Consider the following 24,317-nt stretch of genomic DNA (forward strand, 5'->3'; position numbering starts at 1 on the left):
AAAAGCCTGCGAGGGAATGCTCCTGGCACCTGAGTCCCTGCTCTGACTTCATCTTCTTTTTTCCCTTCAGCTACTGTAAATTGAGACCCTCTCCATCCTCCCTCTGCCTCCAGCTGGAAATCCCCAAGCTCTAGGGGAGGGGTGGAAGGGCCTGCTGATCAGGCTCAGGGAAACCGGTCCCCTGGAGAAACCCCCTCTGGCAAGGGCTGGGACCCAAGGCCAGCCCTCATCCCCCCGGGAAGTGCCGGCTGAGCCTGTCTCCAAAGGACGGGACAGCATCCCCTTGCCTTGTGATGCGCCGAGCTTCGAGGTGGCTGGGAGAGTCTCTCCGGCGTTTCCTCAGGGGGGAGTAGGAGCGGCGCCGCCGCTGCCGCTCCCGGTGCGACTCCTTCTCGCTGGAGCTGTACTTGTGCTCCCGCTCGCGGTCCCTGCGGAGGGCACAGCACGGGGCCTGTCACTGCAGGGCCTTTGGGGGGGTCAGGGATGGGGAGGACACGACCTACGAAGGCACGGATGAGCAGAGGACGCCCAGCTCCAAAAGGGACCACTCTGAGCGCTCTGGTGGCGTCACCCCTGAGCACTCCCGTAGACTGGACACCGCGAATTGCGTTTCAGTGGCTTTGCCCTGCCAAGCTAAGATGGCTTCCAGGGACCTGTGTCTGTGGGTGCAGTCTGTATTTAGCTCTTGCTGGCCGTGCTGCTGGAGCTGGCAGGAACAGCCCTGCCAGCAGGCCCCACGTGAGCCGAGGGCCTGGTAGCCCTGCAGGGCTCCGCAAGCCTTGCCAGAAGGAGTGCCGGTGTTGCTATGGTTTTCTCTTTCGTTAAATTCCCATACACGTCAGCACAGGCCCTTCTGTGCAGCGTGGCTGACTTCATACACCCTGCTCAGTGCCATCTGCAAAGCAGCACGTTACAGGTCAAGGGCCTGCCTGATCCCTGCACGCAGGAAGCGTTCTCCTCACCAGCACAGGGATTGTCAAAGCCTGCAAGAATCGACCCTGGGAATGTATGATTTTGAGCTTGCAAAATGTTCACAGCAGCACAGGTGCTACCAGGAAAACCCGCCAAAGGCATCTCTAGGGTTGAACTGTGAGACTGTTTTCTATGGTGTATGGAGGCAGTAGAGGTGCCTGGACTGTGTTTCCCTCTGCAAGGCTGTGAGTGCTGGTCTGAGGGTACCTGGCATCTGCCCTCACTGCAGGGGCACTTCCCCGGGCCTGACAACTCTTTGTCAGAGCTGTGGCTCTAAAAAGGAGAGTGTCTTATCCTGCTGCAATCAGATCCCTCTCTGACAGGGGCTGCAGCCCTGCTGCAGGGGCTGCTGGCTGTGTGGGCAGACCCAGCTGGAGCCTCGGGCTCTGCCCGCCACTCACAGCAGCATGACAGTGGGGGAGGCAGGGGGAGAGTGTGAGGCAGCAGGTACCACATGAGTGGACAGTGAACACCACATGAGTAGACAGCTGTACCTGCTACGGCTGTAGCGGGAGTAACTGGGGCTCCGGCGAGGCCTTGAACTTCTACTCCCAGGACTTTTTTTGCAGGATTTGGAGGAATAGCTGGGGGAACGTGAGGAAGACCTGGAGACGGGAAAGAAACATAAGAGTTAAAGATGCTGGAGGGTGAGGCTGTACCAGACTACTCTAAATGATGAGGGGGAAGAGATGTCCCATTCTCCAGGGTCTCAGCCTGGCTCTGCATGGCCAGTTCACCCCAAGCCTTGTGGATCCCTAGGCAGCCCCCAAACTCTTACACCTCCCCCTGCAAGGAGTCTGCCAGCTGGCAAGAGCTAGCCACTGCCCAGGGTCACAGAGACAGCCGTTCCAGCTGGCCTTACCTCTTTCCCGAGGAGCAGGACCTGCTTCGGGAGTACCTGGGAGAGGCCTTGTGGTGTGAGGAGCGGGAGCGGCTGGAGCTGGGGGAGGATCTGCCCGTGCTGGTGCAGGACTCGCTGCGGGAGCCAGGCCTGAGCGGGGAGCTGTGGGCTGGGGAGGGGAGGAAGCTTCGCTTCTTCTCCTCTGAGGACCCGAGACATGAGGATAGGCACGCTCTGTGAACATATATTTGGACACTTTTTGAAGCTGTGGCTGAACTGGGACTGGTCCCTGGCTGAGGTGAGCACCGTGCTCCAGCAAATAAATATTCCCATCCTTCCATTCCCTAACTGGAGGTAAAAAAGACCTCTCAGCTCCCCAGGCTGCTGTTGCAGAAGACCCCATGTGTGTGGATCAGAGTCCAAGAGCTCACCCTCCGGGCTCTGCCAGGGAGAAGAGGTGTGGAAGAGCTCTTGGGTGGCACAAGCAGCAGCAGCTTATCTGCCCCATGCCCAACACACCAGAGGTGTCTGGCTGGCAGAGCATGGTCAGGCCAGTGAGCTGTGCTGGTCCTGGGCAGGGAGTGAAGGAAAAGGTGCTGGAGTAGGGGAAAGGCAGAGCGTAGCAGGGCAAGGGCTGTGCTCCAGCCTGGCTGTGGAGCAGCGTGAGAGGGCACTGAGCAGGCATGTCCTGTTGCCTTTGGACAGCACTGCGTGAATTCCTCCTGTTCCAGAAGTACTCTGGGAATGAACTGGGGTCAGAGCCCAGCAGCCAGGCAGCCTCCCAGCAGCCAGGGCCAGCTGCAATCCCAGCTCCACCCATGTGAAGGCAGAGTTATCCCACTGGAGTCACCATGTGAAAAGTACAGACAGACCTAAAATTTTACCCTCTGACTGAAAAATGATGCTTGTTCTTACTGAAACCCATTACCCTGGCTTCCTCCTGTCACATTCAGTGCTCCAAACCATCAGTCCAAACTTCAGTCCTGGCTCTAACTTTCAGCCTTTAGGACCCAAGGGCCTGAGCTGGAAGAGCTCCCTACAACGACTGCCTGAGCACAGCCCTGGTACCAGCCACCACGCTTCATTCAGTGCCTTCATTCCCAACATCCCCTGGCAAACCCAGGAATGGGATGTGATGACAGAGGCTGACAGCTACTCCCCTCTCCTGAAGATGACCCGTGGCACTGGGTGGTGGTTGGATGCCCTGTGGCCCCAGTACAGAGCTGCTGCTGCTGTGGCTGGGTTATCCTGCAGCCAGCCAAGTATTTGCCCCTCCCTGTGCTCCCCACTGGCAGGAGATGCTATCTTGTCACCCTGGAGCTATGCTGGACGAGCTGGGAAGGGGCACGCTGGATTTGGCTCATTGGACAGGTGAAAGAACAGTCCATAATGATCTTAGTAGAAACAAGCCCCACTTCCCTTCCCCACAGTAGGCAGAGAGGGAGAATTAGCATGGCAACCCCCAGATGCTCCTTTCAGATTGTGCCCAGAAGGGCCAGAGATTTTATTTGGCATGGCCATGCCCAGGTGAGCTGTGGACACGGCCTCACCCGGGCCCAAACCCTGCATGAGCCACAGCAATGCCAAAGCACTGACACAGGCAATGTCCAGGGATGTGATGGCTGGGTTTTATCTTCCTCCTCAGGCTACAGTACTGGTCCTTGCTGGGTTCTGGACTCCAGACTGGCAAGACCGTGGGTCTGGTTGGTACCTGCCTGCCTCCAGAGCACAGAAAGCTCCCTGCCAGCTCACCACAGCAACTGGGGAGCGGGCAGGAGACACAGAGCAACAACGTACCAGGTATTGGGCTGCCTGCAGCAGCTACTGGTAATCACTGACCTTCGGTCTTGTCCCTGGGCATCTGGAGACAGATTTTCCAAAGCTGTTCCCTTGGTCTGGGAAAAGCAACTGGTGAAGGAATTTCCTGAATCAGAGCTGTTATCGCTGTTGGCCAGTTTGGGCTTCCCGGACGAGAAGGCATGGCCAAAGCCATCATGGACTAGACTTCTTTTCTCCTGGCTGTCCTTTGACCTGGATGAGCTCGTTTGAGTGGAGGGAGGGGAGGAAGTATCGTTTCCTGAGTCATATTCATGATACTCTCCATTCTGGCTGGCTAGGTTGCCAGGCGGGCTGTCTGTTTTGGTAAAGAGGTCAGCAGAAGACCCTGACTGAGAGATCTGAAAGCAAAAAAGCCATTTGGCATTGTTTGAATGGTTTTTGGGGGGGTTGTTTTCGGTTTTACTTTGCTTTTTTTTTTTCAAATAAACCCAGAAATTTTACCATCATGATGCACTGAAACAAAAGGAAAGGAAAGAAAAGAAACAAAGTAAGAAAGAAAGAAAAAAAGAAGAAGGGAGAAGAAAACAAAAGCACATATCCCTAAAAGAAATCCACAGTAAGAAGAAACTTATTTTCCCCCTGCTATAATAACGGGAAGATTTAGAGATCATGCAAAGAGAATCAGCATGCGGTTCATATTAAACAAAAGAGTTCAACAAAGTAAGCGGGCAACCAAAGAACTAAAATAAATAACTAACTAAATTTAAAAATGTAACAGAGGACAAAGCCCTTATTTAACCTAAAAGAGGAAAGAAAAAAAAAGGAGGGATATATGTATATAAAAGACCTACATAATCCTTGCAAAGAAACCGAAAATAAAACAAAGACTTAGATGAGTAAAATTTTTAAGCTTCCTTAATAAAGTGGCTGAACCAATGTCACTAAAATAAGCAACAAAAAATTAAATCAAATCAAATTAAGGGCTTCTGTACAAAGCAAAAACTGGCAAATAAACAAGCTTATCACTGAAATTAAAAAAAGAAAAAAGAAAAAAAAAAGAAAAAAAAGAGGGTGAGGGGAAAAAGAAAAATCCCTTTGGAAATAAAAGGTATACAGATACTTCTTTGTGTGCTTTTTACCCCCTGAAGAAGATATAGCTAATGCGCTCAAGTGACCTCTAATAAATTCCCTGGTGTCTTGCGGATAGCATCCACTTACCCATCAAGAACTCCTCCTTTAGTAGGTAAGGTGTAAGAAAAAAGGAAGAGCGGGCAACATAAGTCCATCATTAGAGTCTCAAATTACATGAAAAAAACATAAACCCTCTCTTCAATCCACACTGCCAACTGTTTGCTGCCTCCTCTATGCAAATGTCATGACTGCTTTTTGTCTGCTTGCTTGTTTCCCTTATTATTCATTTTTGTTTCCTTCTGCTTTAAATTAGCCTGTCCAGCCCGTTCCCGAAGGCTGATGGCTTGTGCTGAAAGCCTCAGCTTGCTCTGAGTCCCCCTGGGTTGTATGGAAATGACAAACGCAACTCGAGTGAGGGAAGAAGCAAAAGAATAGAGGAGGAAAAGTATCCCCACGCTGTGAATCAGAGACCTGTGGGGAAGGGGATGGCAGCCCTGCTCCTGCCAGCCTCTGCAAGGGGGCCAGCCACACCCTGGCAGGGTTGCTGAACACTACAGGGCAAGCAAGGACCTCAAACTCACATAGACTGACCTGGGCAGGGCTATTCTCTGGGACCCTGGGCACCACCAAGGGAGTTTACATCCTTTCAGTATTTTATAGTTCAGTTTTAACTGCACTGGCATTTACCTGAGCCAGCTCAGGAACGTGGCAGCACTGGGAGTGAGGCTGTGTTAGTGCTAACATCTGCCCTTGCAATGGGGTGAGAATTAGGGCCCAATGCACACATCTGCACTCTCATGTGGCCTCCTCCTCTTTCACTCAGAGCCTCTGCTCTCCTCAAACCCACCCATGAGGTTTGGTGCAGGGTTCTTAGAGTGTGGACACACAGGTTTGGCTCCCCCCTCTCAGGACAGTCGTCCAAACATGTTCCCAGCAAGCCGTGCTCCCTCAAACACGTGCACATGCCCTCATGCCAGGCTCTGGGGCACACAATGCCCCCATCTATGCCATGCTCTCCACACTGGGGACCTGGGCTATGCCCTCACCAGTCTGGGGCCTTCTGAGCCAAAAAACCACATTGCAGAGTTGGTGCTATCTCAGGCAGCAGAGGAGACCTGGATCAGCTGTCACACAGCAGGCACAGGGCCAGTCCCCTTGGAAAGTTCAGCTCTGGACTGGATGTCTTTTTCATCCTGAGAGGGGCTGCAGACTCAGCCTGTGTCATGTTTCACATGGATCTCCTTCATCCTATCAGATGATGCCTCCATGTCCAAGCTCCTGCCTGTGGCATTCAATCTGTGTCCCCAGGGAGAGCTGCTCCCAACCCAGTTCAAGGTGCTAAGTGGGACAGGGACAGCTGTCTCGGACACAGGTGCTGAACCAGCAGCGACTGAAACCAGAGCAGAGCTGCCAACACCCAGAGCAGCTCTCAGCACAGTCTGCAGAAGGATGACTGCCCACAAGACTCTGGTGCTCTGAAAACACCTGGAGCTGGAGGGTCTCCAAGTACTTTCTGTGTTGCCAGGGAGAGAAGCATTATTGCTTCAGGGATAAGGGACTGGTTCATCCATAATGGAGTTCCCCATCTCCACCCCACACGAACTTCTAACTGATGCTCAGTCCCAGCTCAGAGGAATCAGAAGCCCCAGCAGCAAACATGGGAAATGAAGTGATCCTTCTTCATTAGCCAACTTGCACCTTTAATGCAGAAGCCCTGGACAGAGCAGAAATGTCTCCCAAACGTTCCCAACAAGGAATGAGTGGAGAGACACATTGCAAGTCCTCATTTCAGCATCTGGAACTGCTCCGTGCTTCTTCTCAGCTCTAGCAATTCTCTTCTGCTTACTCCAGCAGAAACTGGAATGTCACAGGAACCTAAGGGAGCCAAATAGCCAGCTCTGCTTTTCACCCATCCCTTCTGAACCCTGATGCCACATCCAGAGCCCCAAGAGATCTGACCCCTGTGCTATAGACCACTGCACTCTCCCCAGGCACACTCCAGAAGATAGAGGATTGCACTTTCAAATACATTACCAGACATTTTTCATAAAAGATGGGTTTTGGTTTGCATTCAGGCTGAATCCTAACCCAGAGACAACCAGCTTTTCACTACTTTCACTTACAGCCATAAAACCACCATGTGAGGTATTCCCTGGCTAGGGATAGGATGAGCCTGGAGTGGGCACAGGGCTGCTCCAAGGGACACTGACCCCAGCATCACACACAGAAATCTCTTCCTTCTCTTCCTTCCCAGTTTAAATTGAAAGGCTGTTATTCCTGCCAAGAGATACAGCAGTTTCTTGGCATTTCTAAAGCAGCTTTTCAGACTGACTCTGGGACCTGGCATCCTTGCTTCTGCTCTGCCTTGGCTGACATCTACGTTCAAAGCAGCAACTGTTGTCAGCACATCACAAAATCTGTCAAATGACCGGGAGCATCAACAAGCTCCTTTGTAGTTCAACATCTGTGGCAGCAACACTCTGGGAAGAGGCAGTGTGGATATCAGTGAAATATGGAGCTGACAGGCTGGGTGATGGCTGGAGGGTCTGGATGGGGCAAGGAGGTGCCAGGGGACACACAGCAGCTTCTCAACCCCACCATTCTGAGGACCAGGCTGAAGCTAGTAGCTTCCTGCAGGCTGTGGGGAAGGTTCTGCCCTGCAGCAAAAGCCAGGACAAGTCCCAGGCTGATCAGCTTGCCTGCCTGCTCAGACCAATTCCCCATATTCCCCACTGGATGACCTTGGCTTTCTTTGCTCGTGGTCCCATTTCACTGTTTCTGAAAGTCAAGCCAGCCACCCAGGATGGAAGGAGAGTACCACATCTAAAAACACTGCACAGAGCTCAATTGAATCACACCATTCTGTGTGATTCTGAATTCTAATGGCTTTTTACTTTTCTAGGGTGGCTTAAAAGAGCCTGCTCTTTCACAAATCTAATTCTCTCTATGTGAACATTTGGATTTCCCCCCACACACAACCCCTAATAAGTAATTAAATAATCTAAGTGAACTTTGCTTCATCCAGCTTTCAGCAGGGAACATACTACTGCCCTCAAGGGACCCCAGGATATGTATTTATTGGATTTTTTGTTTCAAATCATTATTTAATCAAGATGAGGGGGGAGCAGAAATGAGGCCCTCACTCGTATTCCAGACTGTAATTCCAAGTGCAATCCCAGACCAAGGGGCAGCGCAGTCTAATCGGTTACAAAAATACAATCACTGCTCGTCTTCCAATTAAACCGAACAGCTCCATTTACTGTGCCACAAACAGCCCCGGGCCGAGAGATGACAATCGTTGTCTCAGCCATACGGGGACAGCAGCGTGGCACAGCCTCACTCGGAGCCGCAGGATTTCTTCCCCGGGTCTTTTTTGTCTTGTTTGCAGCTCACTTCAAAGCAGAGTTAATTTCCCTTTCAGAGGGGCATAACGTCTGCCTTTCTCTCTTTTTCTAGGCACTGTGCTAATGAAAGGAGTGAAACACTTGTGTCGGTGACCCCGGCCAGCCCCGCTCTCGGCGAGGGCCCGGCTGACATCTGCCAGAGCCACCGGCACAGGGACAGCACCTGCTGGGGCTGCTGGGGATGGGGCTCCGCGCCTGCCCCGGGGCTCCTCCACCTGCCAGAGCTCGGGGGAAACGGCCTCACCTCTGCTGAGAACCTGCCCCAGCTGAAAAGCCAACTTCTGATTGAGTACAAAACCAGAAGTGCTGTAGCAATTCAGTATAACCCCTTTTGGCACAGTTATGAGTCCCTGACTCGAGGAAGTGGGAAAATTCCCCTTCTTTTGGCTGGATGGGGAGTTCAGCGTGAGGATTTCTGTCCCACAAGGGCTAAGCTGAGTCCCAGAGCAGGGAGGCAAGGACACAGCTGTCCCTGCAAGCCCTGAGCTTGGGTTATTTGGGGCTGGATGGCGACACTGCTGAGCAGCCTGGCTCACCAATACATTGCTGGGGTAAACTCCAGAGAATGCCCAGCAAAGGTTGGTTTCTTTTCAAGGATCTTTTTAGCCTGCTGTGGTGCAGGCATTGTATCCCCACCTCAGCTTGAGCCAGGCTGGCACTGCTTTGGAGCAAGGGTTTGTCTTCCACCACCTCTTTTTGGTAGCTGGTGCACGGCCCAGCCCTGCAATGGATACAGGCACTGATCCTTTCCCCCCAGCTGCTGCTCCCCGCACTGAGCTGTGGATTTGTCAGACAATAACCAGGGGTAACCTCTGTCCCCCAGCTGTGAGGGGAAGATGGGAAAAGAAAAAAGAGAACAACTTCCATATTTACAGAAGGTTTTGCCTTGCTGCTCTTGAAGGGCCCTGTTTGCTGTCAAAAACATGCTGCCTAGGACTCAAAAGAATACTTTTTCCTATGTAAGCCAAAACCCAGGCTAGAAAACAGCAGCAGCAAGCCAATATGCAGGTCTGCCATAAGGTTTCCTCAGCCTTGCAGCACATTCTGTCCCAGTCCCGGCACAGCATTTCCCCATTCTACCTTCCAGCAGACACGAGCACAAAGACAAACAGCATCATTTGGGCCAGCTGTACCCCACTGAGCTTCACTGGAAATCTGGCTCAAGCCTGTGATAATTTGTGGCATCACAAATGAGTTACAGTGAAAGCAAAGGAGCTGGCAAGGAAAGTGTATGCACGGTGCAGTTATCTTCATCAGCAACAACAAAGGCAATTAGATCTGTGCCCTGCAGGTATTTATATTGCACTGCTAGAGGAAAGCACAGTGGCACAGTCATCCATCTGTGTCGGTGTGGAATAAAGTGCCTGCAGCTGGGCAGGGGTATTCTGTACAGAAATAAATGCTGCACATTACCCACAGCTTCTCTGTGCCTGCTGAGGCACAGGCCCACAGTCCTGCTCTCCATGGGTGCCTACTGCTGCTGCATGGGATTAAAGGAGAAGGAGAGGGAGAAGCTTGGAAATTTCTGCCAAAAACAAAAGTAGCGGGGAACTTTGAGGTGTTTCTGCATGTGTACAGGCATGTGTGGGTGCATCAGCTTTGGCATTAAGAGGGAAGGAAGCAGCAAGGTAGGTGCAGAGGCAGGGCATTGTTTTGTGTGCTTTATCCCCCAGCAGTTCCAGGCAGACCTAGTTAGAAATTTTGGCTGTTTCATTACAAAGGAATGAAGACAAATAGGGTGGAGAGGATAGCAGAATTTACCACAAAGCACTTCAAATTTTCAGAAGCAAAACAATGTAGAATAAAAACACCTTGAAATGCAAAACCCTTGCTTTGGAAGTGCTATAGCATTATCTCATCTTTCCCTGTATCTCTGTGTATTTTTCCCTGTTCCTCCTTGGACAGTTCCTTTCCTTTTGAGATATGGCAGTGCACTTCCCCAGGTAAGGATGGTTTGCTTTGGAAGCCCAGGCCAGATGGAAGGATAGGGAGTGTAACATACAACTCTCACGGAGGACTGAAACATGGCATTTTTGAATCCTAATTCTGATTTTTTCACAAAATCTTTTATTCCCCAGCATTTTATTTTTTTTTTTTAATATGTGATCAACATATTCTGCAAGAGCACATTTTCATTTCAGGCTGCTCTCAAAGTCTGACAGAGCGAAGCTTATTCATACTGCAACCATTTAACTCATGAAAAGGAAATGCATCAAAGGGTTGTGTATAGTCATTAATAAATGAGACTAAAGGTTCCCATTCCACTTTTCCCTTGCCAGTTTTGAGTACATGATATTTAATGACCTTATTCAGCAAAATTTCAGGGGCAGCTCTTAACCAGGGGCTTCAATTTGAACAAGTGCTTAAATGTGCTCTTGAATGGTGTCCCAAGAGAATGTACTTCTTTTGGGGACAGGAGGACAGTAGTGGATTTCATCAGTCATTATGCCTTTTAGTCACTAAAATATTTGCCTAAGTTATTAACCCTTACTAGAAAGAACACAGGAGTATCCTGATGGCTTTTACTTTGCATCCACCCCCTGCATCCGGAACTATGAAGCTCTTGTCTTCCCTTCCCTGCAGCTTTTCCATTTGCTTCACTCATTTACCTCGAGTGAAGCAAATGGAAAAGCGAGTGCAGGATGCTTGAGTTTAGCTCATTTTAAAGCTTTTAAAATTTTAAATTAGAGTTTACTCTTTCTCAGGAAACAGAACAGCTGGCAGTTGGCCTCACAGGACTTAGGGAGCCTGGCTTCCGAGAGAGGAAACTTAGCACTAATTAAAAACTAGGCTTAGGCTCAAAAGCATTTATGAAAAATACGCCGCTCGAACTAAACAGCACCCTAGCGACATGATGCAGTCTTTGGCTGGTTGGTTTTTTTAGGGGGGAGGAGCTCTGAACTCAGCAACACCCCCAGTTCATGCCAATGAGCTTCATACCTTGTTTTTCTTCCTTTGCGTGTGCGCGCACACATCAGCGTGTGGTGTGAGGTTCTGCTCTCCACGCTGCCTTATAAGGCTTTACAAGCACTGACTCACATGGCCCCACACGCTCTATAACGAGAGCAAATATGCATATCTATAATGTTGAGAGACAGCTTGTGCCTGTCTGTACCCACGTACAATCCCTGGGTATTTTGATCAGCACGCTGTCTGTGTGGGTGAGTGGGTAGAGTCTCTTGTCTTGCTGGCACCATCTCTCTCCTATCTGATGTAGCTCCTGCGTGTGGCTGAGCTATTTCCAACTGATGACTGGGCCTAAAGGAGAAAACAACTTTGGGGCTTGCAGGACTCTGTACTCAAAACACCTCTAGCATTACACATCCACACGTGTGACTGTCAGATCCTGTGCTACCTCCAGTCCTACGTAGCAATTTCTCTCTCCAGAGTGCCTATCTGATACCAACACCACAGTCAGGGCATCACACCTCTGCTTTACTGCTGCCAGGAACAAAGGGGAAACATGCCACAGAAAAGGAAGACCGGTATCAATCTCTATCTAATATTTCTCTCCATCTCTTGCTCCCTCAATTCATGTATTATATCATCTCTTTCTGTGTATATGGAAAAACATCCCAAGGCACTGAGCCTGGTTTTACCCTCTGATGCACATGCAGTTCCCATTAGCATCAATGAGGGCTGCTCATAAGTTCCAAATTTGGCCCCCGGGCTTGTCAGTCCAGAGGAACAGTGATCCTAAAAGGATCCTGATAGTCAGAAAACATCCCATGCCAATCACCAGCTCATTAAATGTAAATGTTCTTTTGTATATGTTTGATACCCTTTTTTAGCCTGAAGAACTAAACTTTTGGATGTAAAGACCAGTGAATGAAGTTCACAGAGCAGCTGAGCAAAGACTGCATAACAAACTCTTCCCTTTAAAATATCGTTTCTGGAGGCCACTTTTTTTTTTTTTGTTAAATGTCCTCAATTCATTATTCATAGGCTAAAGGCTTTGCAAGTTTTCCCCCTCTCCAGCCCCACCCTTGGTGTGAAAGTGCTGAAGGAAGGAATGACTTTACATACATTGGAAAACAGCACCATGAATTAATAATACAGTTTAACCAAGTTCGTCTAACATCACTATAATTGAGTTATAAAAATTTCATATCACAGTTCTTGCCCAGATTCCTCTGGCTAGTTCAAGCAAAGAAGCACAGTGTGTAATACTTACTACTTCCTTAGAAGACAGGAAGCTGTAGAGTGGGAGGGTTTGGCTGGCTTTTGGACTGGCCTGAACCTCTGCAGAGGAGCTTCTCTTTGCCATGATCTTTGAATGGTGCCAGGAGTGTCTTCGCCGTGTTTTACGCCCTTCCTCCCGAGACCTGGCTCTGTGCCTCCAGGAGACAGGAACAGCCAAAATGTTATTCCTTGGGATTGGAGCAGGGCCCTTTCCCAGCTCCACACCAACCCTTGGCAGGTCTGTGCTAAGACTCTTTGTATGGGAGAATGTTCTTCCACATGACTGCTCTGTGGAGTCATGAGGGAGAGAAAAGGGATGTTTTGCCTTTCTACTTTAAAAGAAAAATAAGGATTTTGCATCCAGGCTTTGGACTTTAACCTCAAATTTCAGCTCCAATGCATGATTTTATGGTGGCTCAAGGCAAACCATGACCTTTGTGCACCCTAGAATGTTCCTATGGTGATACACCTCCAAGAGAAAACACACTCTGTTCTTGCATGAGCACCCCTCCAATTACTGATTGCATTCCTCCCCCCACTGATCCTCAGCTTTTCATAAGAAAATTCCCAGTACTTAGGAGGAGTAAAGTAGGAGAGTGGGGGTGGGCTGTTCAAGTGCTTTCAGGGAACATGAAACATGAACTCATTATGTGTATAAATCACTTGCTATTGCGGCAATGCTGGGTCTAGCACCAGCATCCACTTAGCCGGCCCCAGGATGCATCTGTCATCCAGAGGAGAGATTTTAATCAGGTCAAAGACAACAACTATAGATTCCCATGGGCAAATATATTTCCATTGCTAAGACCATGTTTAAGGGTTTCCTGGGACATCAGCAGTACAGAGCCCTTGGGCTGGGGAAGGGACACTAGACTGGAATCAGCTGTCATGCGCTGATCATCAGCCATGGGGATTAGAAATGACTGTCAGACCAAAAAGCTGCAGCCACTGCTTCTTGAGGCAAAACCCTTCCATGGCTGAGACCACAAACAGCTCAGCCCCCAGTGTGTGACTTTGCTGCTACCAGAATGGGACGTGGCTGTGCACAGAGAGCCCGTGGGTTACACGGGCTGTGGCAGCCACATCCTTGAGCCCAGCAGGAAGTGCTGAGGACGCTGAGCTTGGGGGCAATGCTGTTACCTGCTCCGGCAGCTGGGGGAGTGGGAGTCGGAGCTCTCTGAGCGAGAGTGGCAGCGCCGATGCTGATGGGATTTCCGGGTGCGCCCACGAGAGCTTTAAGAAGCAGAAAGGAAAACCAGCATTAGGTGAGCAAGTGAGGGGATGCAAGAGCCAGCAGGTGAAGGCTGAGGTCGATACTGTTCAAATCAGAAGGGAGGGATGCCTTTTAAACCGAAGAGATTGGTGTATGAAACATGACACAGAACATCAAGGCACGAGAAATTCTCCGTCCCTTCATCCCTGCAGTGACATCTTCCTGAGACCTCTGCTAGCATTTTACACACAAGCTATTAGGTTGGCTCTGTAGCATGCTGGGGGGAGACTTCTGGACAAGCATGTGGGAGTGCAGCAGCCAGAACAAATCGTTTAAAGAGCCACGTGCTTGCCTTTCATCGTGCAGCCTACCCTATAACAGCCAGGCAACAGCCCAAGACCTTCCTGTTGCTGAGCCTTGGGGGAAGCACCATCTCTCTGGGCAAACATCACAAACCTTCAGCCCTCTCCCTAGCGTTGGCTCCTTGTTAAAGAGCAGGTACAGAAGGACAGAAGTGATGGAGTACACGCAGTAGCAGCCAGCCTTCCCCACCCTCTCCAGGTGGGAGCACTTAGCCAGTCCTGTGGGCAGCTCTCGTGGTTGCTGACAAAGTACAGCTTCCCTAAGCACAGGCTGCCTGTGCATGGTTCTTGCTGGAGAGACAGGACCATTTCCCTGGCTTCTGACAGGTCACTGGTGCTGTCTTTTCTGACAGGGCCTGAGGACAGCTCTCAGCAAATGTGTGTAGGGGACAGAGGGCCAGTGCCCTGCTGCAGTTCCCTTTGCACCACCAGGCTGTTTCTCATGGATTACCTGGCCCTGTTACTTAAGGGCTATAGCTGTCCATGCCAGCAGCTGAAGTCCTGGGTGAAGAGAGCAGGGTGACAGGGGTGACAGGCTAGCTGCCACCTTCTGTGCCCCATCCCTCCCACCTTTGTTCACCACAGCAGTTATTTAAGATCTGGAAGTGTTTCCATCTGCTCAGGCTGGCATGGTTGTGCCAGCAGGCAAAGCTAACTGTGGGTGAGCTGGTGGGACCAGCCTGGGAACAGTGTAGTGGCCACAATACACAGGCACTGACAGCACAAATACAATATGCTTGGACAGCATTTAGCACCTTGCTGGTATAAAACCTCAGCAAATAATTGCTTGAGAACAGCATCTCCTTTAAGACAAAAGGGCAACCTCCAGGGCAATTCCTTCAACTCTGCTTGGCTGTTTTCTTTGATGCTTTTCACACCCAATGATTATATTTTTTTAAAAACTTCTTATTTTGGGATCCTCCTTTCTTATTTCCATACAGCTGAAATCAGCAACATTGACCATCTTTCACTCATATGGTGGATTTGTGTGAAAATCCCCTTGTTTGCACTTTATCCCCAGCACCAGTCCTTCCAATTTGTTTTCCCTTCCTGCAGAAGGGAAAACTGGTCCAGCGTGATTTAGATAACCAGTTGCTCAATGCAAAGATAAGTCATAGCAGAGTGATTATACAAAAATCCTCATGGGATCCATCTGATCCACGCCTGGGGGCAAAAGGTTTGCAGAAACTGGGAGTGGCTGAGCTCTGGTTTGCCAGCAGAAAGATGAGGCTAAAACGCCTTGGCTGGTTTATCCCCAAAGAGCAATTCCAGCAGCTCCAGTTCCCTGAGGTCAGGGCACCCAGCAGGACATGGATCTTAGGTTTAACTGCACTGTTAGGATATTGCTGTGTTAGCCTGGGGAGAAGCCTCCTTTTACAGATAACCTAGGAAGCCTCTCTTTTACCACCAAGGGTTTTTGGGTGCAGGGCAGCCCAGTTTGAGGGGAAACTGAGCTGAAACTGTGCCACTTAATGTGCAGAAATCTTAGCAAAAGGAAAGGAGACTGGCTTTCTGCATGCAATGGAGGTGGTCTGTGCAGGCCCCAGCAAAGCTGACCAGGGGATCAGTGCCCAAGGTTCAGCCCCAGGACTGTTTCCTTGCTCTGAAAGCAGGTAAGAAGCCACAGGTTGCAGTTTCCAGAAGACAGAGGATGAAGGGAAAAACAGAGGCAGCTTGCAGTCCTTCCTTCCAGTCCTGAGGAACCCCATTTTATACCATGCCCCTCCATTATGTTCCCCACAGGACAAGGACTGTGCTCTGCTAACACTCCAGGGCTGAACCTCAACACCAGATTTCTGCAAAGTCCATCCCCTCCAAACAATCCTTCTCTTCCCCTTGATCCCATTCAGATCCTTGGCTGTACTCTATCTCCTGAGTAGGTCCCAATGCAACCTCCTAGAGCAGCAAACCAGGAGTTGCTGAGGCCCTTCTCAGTAAGGGTGTGCCAACCTGTCCTTTTGACAGGTCAGAGTTCAGCCTCTCATGCTGCCTCCACCAGAAAAGCTGGAGCCTTCTCTCTGGACTGGGTGGACAAGACTCTGCACATCCGTGTAAGATACACAAAGTGCAGAAAGAGGTGTCACAAAAGAAAGGGAGAGGAAAGATCTCCAGGCTCTACAAACCCTTTTCTATTCCTGCAAAACCAGAATTGCTGGTTTTAGCTTCAAAATAATCCTGAGAAATGCTCAGAGCTGTGCAGCAGGTGTTAGCTCCAGGGGCCCCACCACATCAAGCACTTCCTAGCCCCACACTGTGCAGGCAGGGCAGGGAACTCCATGAATCACTACTTACTGTTTTTTGTGTTTTCTTTCTTCCTTTCTCTTACTTTTGGGGCTTGAAGAACTAAATAAGAAATGGCTAATTAATTCGGAGATTTCTGTTCCCATAAAAAGCTGTACAATCACATGTCAATGTTACAGCTCAGTTGCCCAAGAGCATGCAGTAAAAATGAAAGGGATTCATGATTGTCACAGCACAGGGGGTCTGAGTGCCTGCTGACAGATCTGATTCATGGGCTTGGCCAAAACCCTCAAAGGGATCAGCCAACTTGGTGACTTTGCCTTTTTCCATAGAGAAGATGAGTACTTCTTGATAATGTATACACACATACTGGAATCAGAAGAGCTCTTCCAGTCCACACCTAGGGAGCCACTGAGCCCAGACCCACATGGAATGGAGAGACCCAAGGGGATTCCACAATGACACACAGAAGAATGTATTCTGCCCCTACTCAGTGAACATCAGCCTTGAAGAGACCATTAAACTCTTTTTTCTAAGGGATCACCCATACTTGCTCAACTCTTACCTGTGCCTTCTCTTCTTTGATGATAACCTGCAAGACACAAATATGTACATTGAATACAGGGTCTCACAAAGTTGGAAATTTGAGTCCAAGACCATGTGTTGAGGCTCAGACTAAGCACTGAGAGAAGACCTCATGCAGCTACTGGGCAGAATGGCCCTGCCTCTCCTTTAGGCAGCAGGTGAGGGAGCAGCTGAGAAATGCTAGCGTGGCAGAAGGGACCAGCAGACTCCACAAGCGATCGAGAATATGGTCCTCAGGATAACAAGTCTTTAGAGAGATCAGATACATCTCCTATCTCTGGTGGGTCCTTTTTCTCTGCTACTTGCTCCAGTTTTGCACTGGATGTAGAGGTGGGTCCATTTCCTGGTTTTCTATTTGAAGGACCAGAAGCAGTCAAAAGAAAAATCCTCTCTGTGTAACTCCAGAGCAGTCTCACAGCCAAGCCAGCATGGTGGCCCTGTCTTGCCTCCTGGAGCACCCCCGGGATGACACAGGAGGCACTTGCCTCATACAGAACACCCTGGTGGCGTGGAGGACACGTCCCTGCAGCGAGGCCTGGCCCCAGTGCACTGCACACCCCACTGTCTCTCAGCTTGGAGCACAACATCCTGCAGAGGACATGGCCTGAAGTCCTCCCTGGAGGGGCTGTGAGTGCCTCTGGCAAAATCAGTTAGGCCCTGTAGCTGAAATGCTGCCGGGTGTCTGAAAATACCTCCACTGGTCACTAATCCTGAATGGTTCATGTCATGCTGTCTTATGGGACCAGCTCCAGCTTGTCCTTGGCTTGCAGGGGCATAAATGGCTACCAAAGGTTCAAAGGCAAAGAGTCTCTGACCCAGGACTTCCACCAGGAGATGGAATCCATAGAAGAGCATAAGAATCACTCCTTGGGAAGAAAGTGTTTTAAAGGGGCTTCTGTGTCCTTGTCCCTCCTTCTCCCTTGCTCTTCTTTGGACATTCAAACTCAGCTTTTCACCCTGTTACCCACTTTTGGTAGCTTCTCTCTTTGGTTCAATATATTATAAATACATGAACCTTCTTAGGGAGATGGAATCCACTGTTCTCATCAAATATTGGTTTAACAGCTGAGAGAAAACAGTGAAATATTTGCAATTTTAAAATTTAATCATGCTCTTTGAATTAAAAATGGACTTCAGAAAGAGAAGGTGGAAACAGTCACTGGGGCTGGGAGAGGACACTGGGATGTGGGTGTGGGGAGTTAGTCTGAGCCTTTTTCCGGTCCTGACATTCTCTGCAGGCTGGGGAGGAAGGGATGGGGACCAGGGCAAGCCCTGAGCACTGATCCCATTGGCATTCCAGAGGATGGAGACACGTGAGGATGGAGACATGTGAACGGAGCAGCAAGGATAGCAGGCTGAGGCTCCACAGACCTCACAGTGATTTGGCTTGTCCATCTCTGTGTCCCACACTCCGACAGTCCATGTCTCTCTGTTTGCACTGAGTGGACACCCCATTCCATACCCTCCTAGCCCAGAGGGACTCTGGCTATGCCTCCTCGGTGCTCACAGAGCCTCATACCTCTCTGCCCAGTGGGACCAACTGCTGCCCGAGGCAGCAGTGCCTTCCACCCCTTCTCCAAACCCCCGACAGCCACTGCCAGCAGGGAATGACATTTTCAAGGGAAAAATACCTGTTTCTTTTTCGCTTCTTGGAGCTTTTCTTCTTCTTCTTCTTCACAGGTGAAGGGCTGTAGGAGGGAGACCTGAGGGGGCAGAGGGACATTAGGGACCACAGGGCTGCTCACAGCTGTCCTGGCCACCCCAACTCTCACCCCATCACCAGTGCCATCTCCAGGGCAGAGAGTGCCTGGGGGCTCCTGGTAGGAGCAGGATGAGCCCAGGGAGGAGCCCAGGGAGGAGCCTCAGCCCAGCTCTGCTGCCCTGAGGGGGGGGAGAGAAGATGGTGGCAGCTCCCTGGGCTGTGGAATCCCCAGGCCCTCACACCTCCATCTTACATAGACCCTTTTTCCTCACGCCCAGCTGAGGGCTGCCATCCCCTCCTGCCCCTCACACCGCCATGGCTCCCTCACCTCCTTCGCTTCTTGCGGCCAGATTTCTTTTTCTTCTTCTTCCCCCGAGCTGGCAGCGGCCGCTCCCCGTCACACGAAGGGCTGAGGGTGGGGGACAAGACCCAATAAGCATTAAAAAAAAATAAAAATAAACCATTAATGGGCTCACATGGGACTCTCTGGCATCCCCACCTCAGGGACATGGGGTAGCAAGGTCAGTGTTCATGGTGGACCGAGGGTGTGGGTGTTGCCTCATTACGCTCTAACGAATTATTTAACCGCAGTTTAAATGAAGTGTCTAATAGAGATATACCAAGACAGCTCCACCACAGCAATGCTGATTATTTAAAACATGTTTGCTGAGGTTAACGGCTCCGAAACAGATTTGTAGGTTTTGTTGCTCTTTGTAAATATGCTTTAAATAATTAATTGGCATTTAATTTGCATACAGTAATTATTGCAACCAGATGCGTCTAACTATAATAAAGACTTGACATGTGTTAAGTAGCAATTGATTAGAAATATATATATATTTATTGAGACACTATGGTAATTGACGGAGATATGCATCTCTTATACAGTTGTTAAACCTTGAAAATAAACCCTCCTGCAAATTAATTTCTTCTTTAAACATATGATGCTGAATCGTGTTATGTTTCAATGAAAAGCAAATACCGTGGTTAATTAATTCAGAGCATTGGGCTGAAAAAAAATGACAGATACTCTGTGGCTACTCATTAACTAAAGCAAATGCTTGTTAAGACACAGGCAGCTGGTGGCAGCCTGGTGGCATCCCTAATTCAGCCCAAATCAGCCACGTGGATTTCCATACAGACCCACAGGTCCCTCTGAAGCCCCAAACAGATCCAGGACCAAGGCTTGTGGGGGCACAGTGAGCTCCCCAGGGCCTCTGAAAAATCACCGAGGGTGCTGGGTTTGTGGCTCTGTTTCCCCCACTTCTCATCCTGCCCCTGGGAACAGCCAGGAGCAAGGAATGGGTGGAAGCAGCCCCATGGCTGGAGAATTCTGTGAGATCTTCACTACAAAAACAGGCCAAAAACTGAGCAGTTTTCTGCAGCAAGAACAAACATTATTGCTAATGAAAGTCCTAATGCAGAGCAAATTACACTTTGGGGGGGGACACTCAGACTCCACCACCCTCAATACTTGATCATCCAGGGCTCGAATTACCACTGAAATTACACTATCATAAAAACTCAATTGCTTAGTGCTTTTAATACGCTTTGGGAAAAAAAAAAAAATAAAAGCTCTGCAAAATGAAACTGCAGGCTAGTGCTTCAGTTGTGAGCTGTGAATAACGAGTGTTTCTGGTGCAGTAAATCCAGTGTGCAGCCACAGCATGGCCCCATGGAGCGCCCACATACTCCTCCTCCCAAGGACTTCCTGGACCGGCAGCACCAGGAGAGAATATGGCACACCTTGGGCTCAGTTGTGCCTTCTACCTTGATGCAGAAGTTGCGCGTTTTCCAGGATGTCTCACCGTCACTAAGCTCAGACACCTGCCCAAAGACACCCAGGGACGTGGCTGGGTGCCACCACAGCCACGGGCGAGCAGGGAGGAACATCCGACCATGCACCCACAGGCGGTTTCTGCAGAGCCCTTCTCCCTCTCCCCAGATAAAGTCTTTTGTCTTTGATGTGGCAGCTTTCTCCCATGTGCTGATCTGACTTCAATTGTTCCTCGGTGATTATAATCAAAGTCTAATTAAAAGTGTGCTTTAGATTACTGTTCCGGTTGGCCTGAAATCTGAAGATACGAAATGTGCTTTCTTGCTCTTTCTTTCCAGCATCTTTAACTGAACTGAGAGGCTTTAATCCCAGAGACAGTTGAGCAGGCAGGGCTCAGAGACCCCAGCTGCTCCATTTACTACGTTCCATTCATTTTTTTCCCCCTCTCAAGTGGTCAGGGACTAACGACAAGCTGATAACGAGGCTGTGTCCTAATGAAGGCAATGCTGCTGAGCTGATCTAGGCATGGGGAGAGGGGAATTGCTGAGGGCGATTCCCAGCAGACCTGGTAGTGCAGAGGAGTGCTGGCAGGTCTTGGAAGGCTCTGAAGGAGGCTGCAAGAGCAAGCCCTGGAGTAGGAATGAACAGCAGGTTTGTCCCTACAAACTCGCACAGGGATTTCATGCAATTGCACACATTTTTCTGCACACACACGGAGCCATTTAAGGCACCCTCGGCTCTCACAGACCCCAGAGGGGCTGAATAAACATCCACCCTGCCACCCCCGTGTTCCAGGGTGTCCCCGCGGACGGCCCTGGCTCCTACCTGCGTGACCTGCGGTGGGCATGGTCCCGTCTGTCCCTGCCCTTGGCACAGCCATTGGTGCTGGCGGGCTCCCTGACCACGCAGCTGCTCAGCTTCTCGGGCCGTCTGTCCTCCGCAGGGTACGGCAGGCAGCTCAGCGTCCCACTGCCGGGGCAAGAGGCGACAAAGAGCCGTCAGGAGCTGTCCCTTCAGCTGGGGTCATTCCCCGCGTCCTGGGGAATCTCTTTTGCCTTTTGCAGGTAGGAGCTGTGCTGCTGTGAAGGAGAGCTGCAGGTTGCTCTCAGAGCTCAGCTCTGCAGTGGGAAGTGCTCCTACAGGGCTCTGGAATGCCCCGTCTCCAAACCAAGCTGCACCTCGGCCCAGGCGTGCTGTGCTCATTGTTCAGGCAGAGATGCCATGAGCATCATGCAGCCAAGGAGCAGCTGGACAGCACAGGGCCAGATCCAACCCAATGGGAAGGAAAAACAGGAGTCAGTCCAGACATCTTCTGCATTGTGGGGCTTAGATCACCAGTTCTGCAGAGACGGCACAGATTTTGCACTCTGATAGAAAAAAACAAAAACCTTTCCCATTTCAAATGTATTTTTTTCCAAACCTGCTAATTCCTTGATAACACCTTGTCACACATCCCCATCCTTGACTGGTAGCAAACTTCCCAACTCCTACAAATAAGGTGCTGGGCTAGTGAACACTAGCTAGTCACCTGGTCCTGCTCACAGCTCAAGCTTGAGAACCTGGGACAGCCCAGCAGAGTTATGGGGAACCATCTGGGCCAGGTCAAGAGCCTTGGGAGCTGGCAAGAAGCAGAGCAAAGACAGGGAAAGCTTGAAGGGAGTGATTTCTAAGAAATATTGGGGCTTGTGGAAGCTGAAATAGAGAAAAGAAGCCGAATGGAGAAAACAAACCCAAACAAGTCTGCGTGCAGACACTCGGGAGGAAAGTAAATAAGTTTCCAGACCCTGCAGATGTTTATTTCAAAGAATGAAAAGATTAATGAAAAGCCATAAACCGTACCCGGCAGGGGTGCTGAAAACACTGGGGTTTGGTGTCATCCAGGGCATTATGGAACAGATAAAGCAAACATGGGCATGTCCAGGCCCAGCCTGGCTGTGGGGTGATACCCAGGGTAGGCTGGGCTCAGCTGGCACTAAAAGTGTCCCCGTTACTTCCCATTATCATTTTAAAGCCAATCCCAGGATTGGGCTGTGGGTGCCACTTTAGGGTCAGCTCTGCGAAGTCCTGTGGCTGTGTCTGCCACCAGACCTAGCTCCTCTCCTTGGAAAGCAACACTCTGGAGCCCTCAGGCCATGTGGAACCCACCAGAGCAGGGGGAGGCTGGGATGTCCCCCTGCCAGCCCTGCAGCAACAGTGAAAGATGCTTTGGCTGCAGAGACCACCACAGCCATCACACATGGGCTGTGGAGATAGGAGCAAGGGCCAGGACCAGGTGTGTGCTGCACATCTGGAAGTTAAGTGGGGGCAAGAGGGTGGTTAAAGAGCAATGGTGCATTAAAAAACCCCAGTTAGGCATGGCCAGAGTTTTGCATGCCCCAGGGAACATCCTGCTGCCTGCCTCAGCCATGAATAACACTCCTTGGGGTTGGAGTTGGCACAGAAGCACCTGCAAAAGGGTCACCCCTCTCTTCCCACCTGTATTTTCTCTCTCAACAAGCATTTACTTTATCTAATTACCAGCTCCTCCTTGGAGCCCATTTTGTAATGCCTTAACATTTAAGGAGATGCACAATCAAATAAAAGGGACAGAGATCAGTGGGGGGGAGCTGGGTGAAATATTTCTGGTCTAGAACATGCAGGAAGTGAATAGTCCCTCTTTCTTTAAAGAGTCTGTTTGTAACAAATCCCCCAGTCACTTTCCAACATCTCCATTATTTTTAACCATCCAGGAAGCTACATGGTTAACCATTTTCTGTGTGCCAGCTAATTGGCTTGTGGCCTTTCCCAAACCCCTTTTAAGAACAGCCTTCTGAGGCTCAATCATTAGGATCCATTAAAAACGTCCCCAAATTAATGACCTGTGCAAAGCCTGAGCTGGATGCACTCCAGCAGCAGAGGCAGGAGGGATCCTCCCCAGGCTGGCAGCAGGCTGGAACACCACTGCCAGGACCTGGGCACGGCAGGCGACATCCTTGTCACCCAGCCTCTAATGGGATTTCCAGGTCCTGGGGTTAAAACATATTGGCCTCGAGCAATCAAGGACTCCTGTCCTGCAACGTGCCAGGAACCATTTCTTCTGGGCTTGGAAGTAATTATTGATGGAAATAATTATTCTCCAATTCCATCAAAGACTGGCTTCCATTCAACCAAATGTTGTCCTCTGATGGATGCTGAGAGTCACTAATGCTTTAAACTGGCTGGTAATCCCCCTGACGTGGAGCTCTATAGATATTGATTGAATACATAAATATATATATTTTTAAAAAATTCTTTTCTAATTGTCTTTCGTGTCTTTCATGACTAATATAAAAGTGATGCAGTTTGGTGTGAATGATCTCTGTGGTCTCAACGGAGGGATTATCACACCTTCCCTGCTGCTTGTGCCTGCAGCAAAAAAGAAAAAGCCTCTGTGGGTGTTTTTGCTGGAACTGGCCCAGGGAGAGCAGCGGGGATGCTCAGCAGGATGCTGCTGGAAGCACGGGACTCACTCAGCCCAGGGGATGTGCCAGAGGAGGCAAGAAGAAGAGGAGGCAGGAAGAAGGGGAGGCAGGAGAAATGCCCTGCTGAGGGGCAGCACTGCTCCAGCACTCCTAGTGAGGAGCGCAGCCTCTCTCCCCGGTGTGTTGGTTGCATGTTTGTCCCTAAGGATGTGCTCACTCCTGGCCACAGGCAGTTGGACAAGGACAAGGCAGCTGTCAACCCATCCCACCTGCCCTCCAAGCTTCTTCTTTTTCACTTGGCAATTCGATCACTTGCTCTCGTTTTTCTTTTCCCTTTCTTTCTCCCGTGCAGAAATCCAGCCTATCCATCAGACCTGTCCAGAAACAGCACAGCTGCTCCTGATGGGAGACCCCCCCCACTGCAGGGCACCTGTGGGCTGCCTGCCACCCATTCAGTGCAGAACATGCCCTGTGCAACCACCCACCACAGCTGGCTCATCCTGTCCCTTCCCATCCCAGCAGTCTCCGGTCCAGGAGGGGTTTTTTGGGCTCATGGCCATTTTTTCCAGTGCTGCAGTGACTGGAAGAGAAGCAGCAGGTACACAGGGCCCTCAACTCTCCACCAGCACAAGCCTCTCACAGCCCAGCTTGCCCATCTCCACATTGTGGTGTCAGATTTGGGTTCTCA

General features: G+C 50.1%; 1 protein-coding gene across 1 annotated transcript in view; it reads right to left on the minus strand.

Moving 5' to 3' along the window:
• The window catches only part of SRRM4 (serine/arginine repetitive matrix 4), a 46,691-nt gene that overhangs the window by 6,175 nt on the left and 16,199 nt on the right, over positions 1-24,317 (minus strand). The window contains exons 2-12 of the mRNA XM_066199711.1: positions 21,015-21,158; positions 18,741-18,821; positions 18,342-18,413; positions 16,691-16,717; positions 16,177-16,227; positions 13,450-13,542; positions 12,302-12,464; positions 3,653-3,990; positions 1,835-2,047; positions 1,467-1,577; positions 288-428 (exon numbers count right to left, since the gene is read on the minus strand). Of these exons, the coding sequence (XP_066055808.1) occupies positions 288-428; positions 1,467-1,577; positions 1,835-2,047; positions 3,653-3,990; positions 12,302-12,464; positions 13,450-13,542; positions 16,177-16,227; positions 16,691-16,717; positions 18,342-18,413; positions 18,741-18,821; positions 21,015-21,158 (1,434 nt within the window). The remainder of the gene's footprint in view (positions 1-287; positions 429-1,466; positions 1,578-1,834; positions 2,048-3,652; positions 3,991-12,301; positions 12,465-13,449; positions 13,543-16,176; positions 16,228-16,690; positions 16,718-18,341; positions 18,414-18,740; positions 18,822-21,014; positions 21,159-24,317) is intronic.

This window comes from Chamaea fasciata, unplaced genomic scaffold, assembly GCF_029207755.1.
Source record: "Chamaea fasciata isolate MVZ Bird 193981 ecotype frontalis unplaced genomic scaffold, bChaFas1.0.hap1 SCAF_18, whole genome shotgun sequence".
NCBI classification, from domain to species: domain Eukaryota; kingdom Metazoa; phylum Chordata; class Aves; order Passeriformes; family Sylviidae; genus Chamaea; species Chamaea fasciata.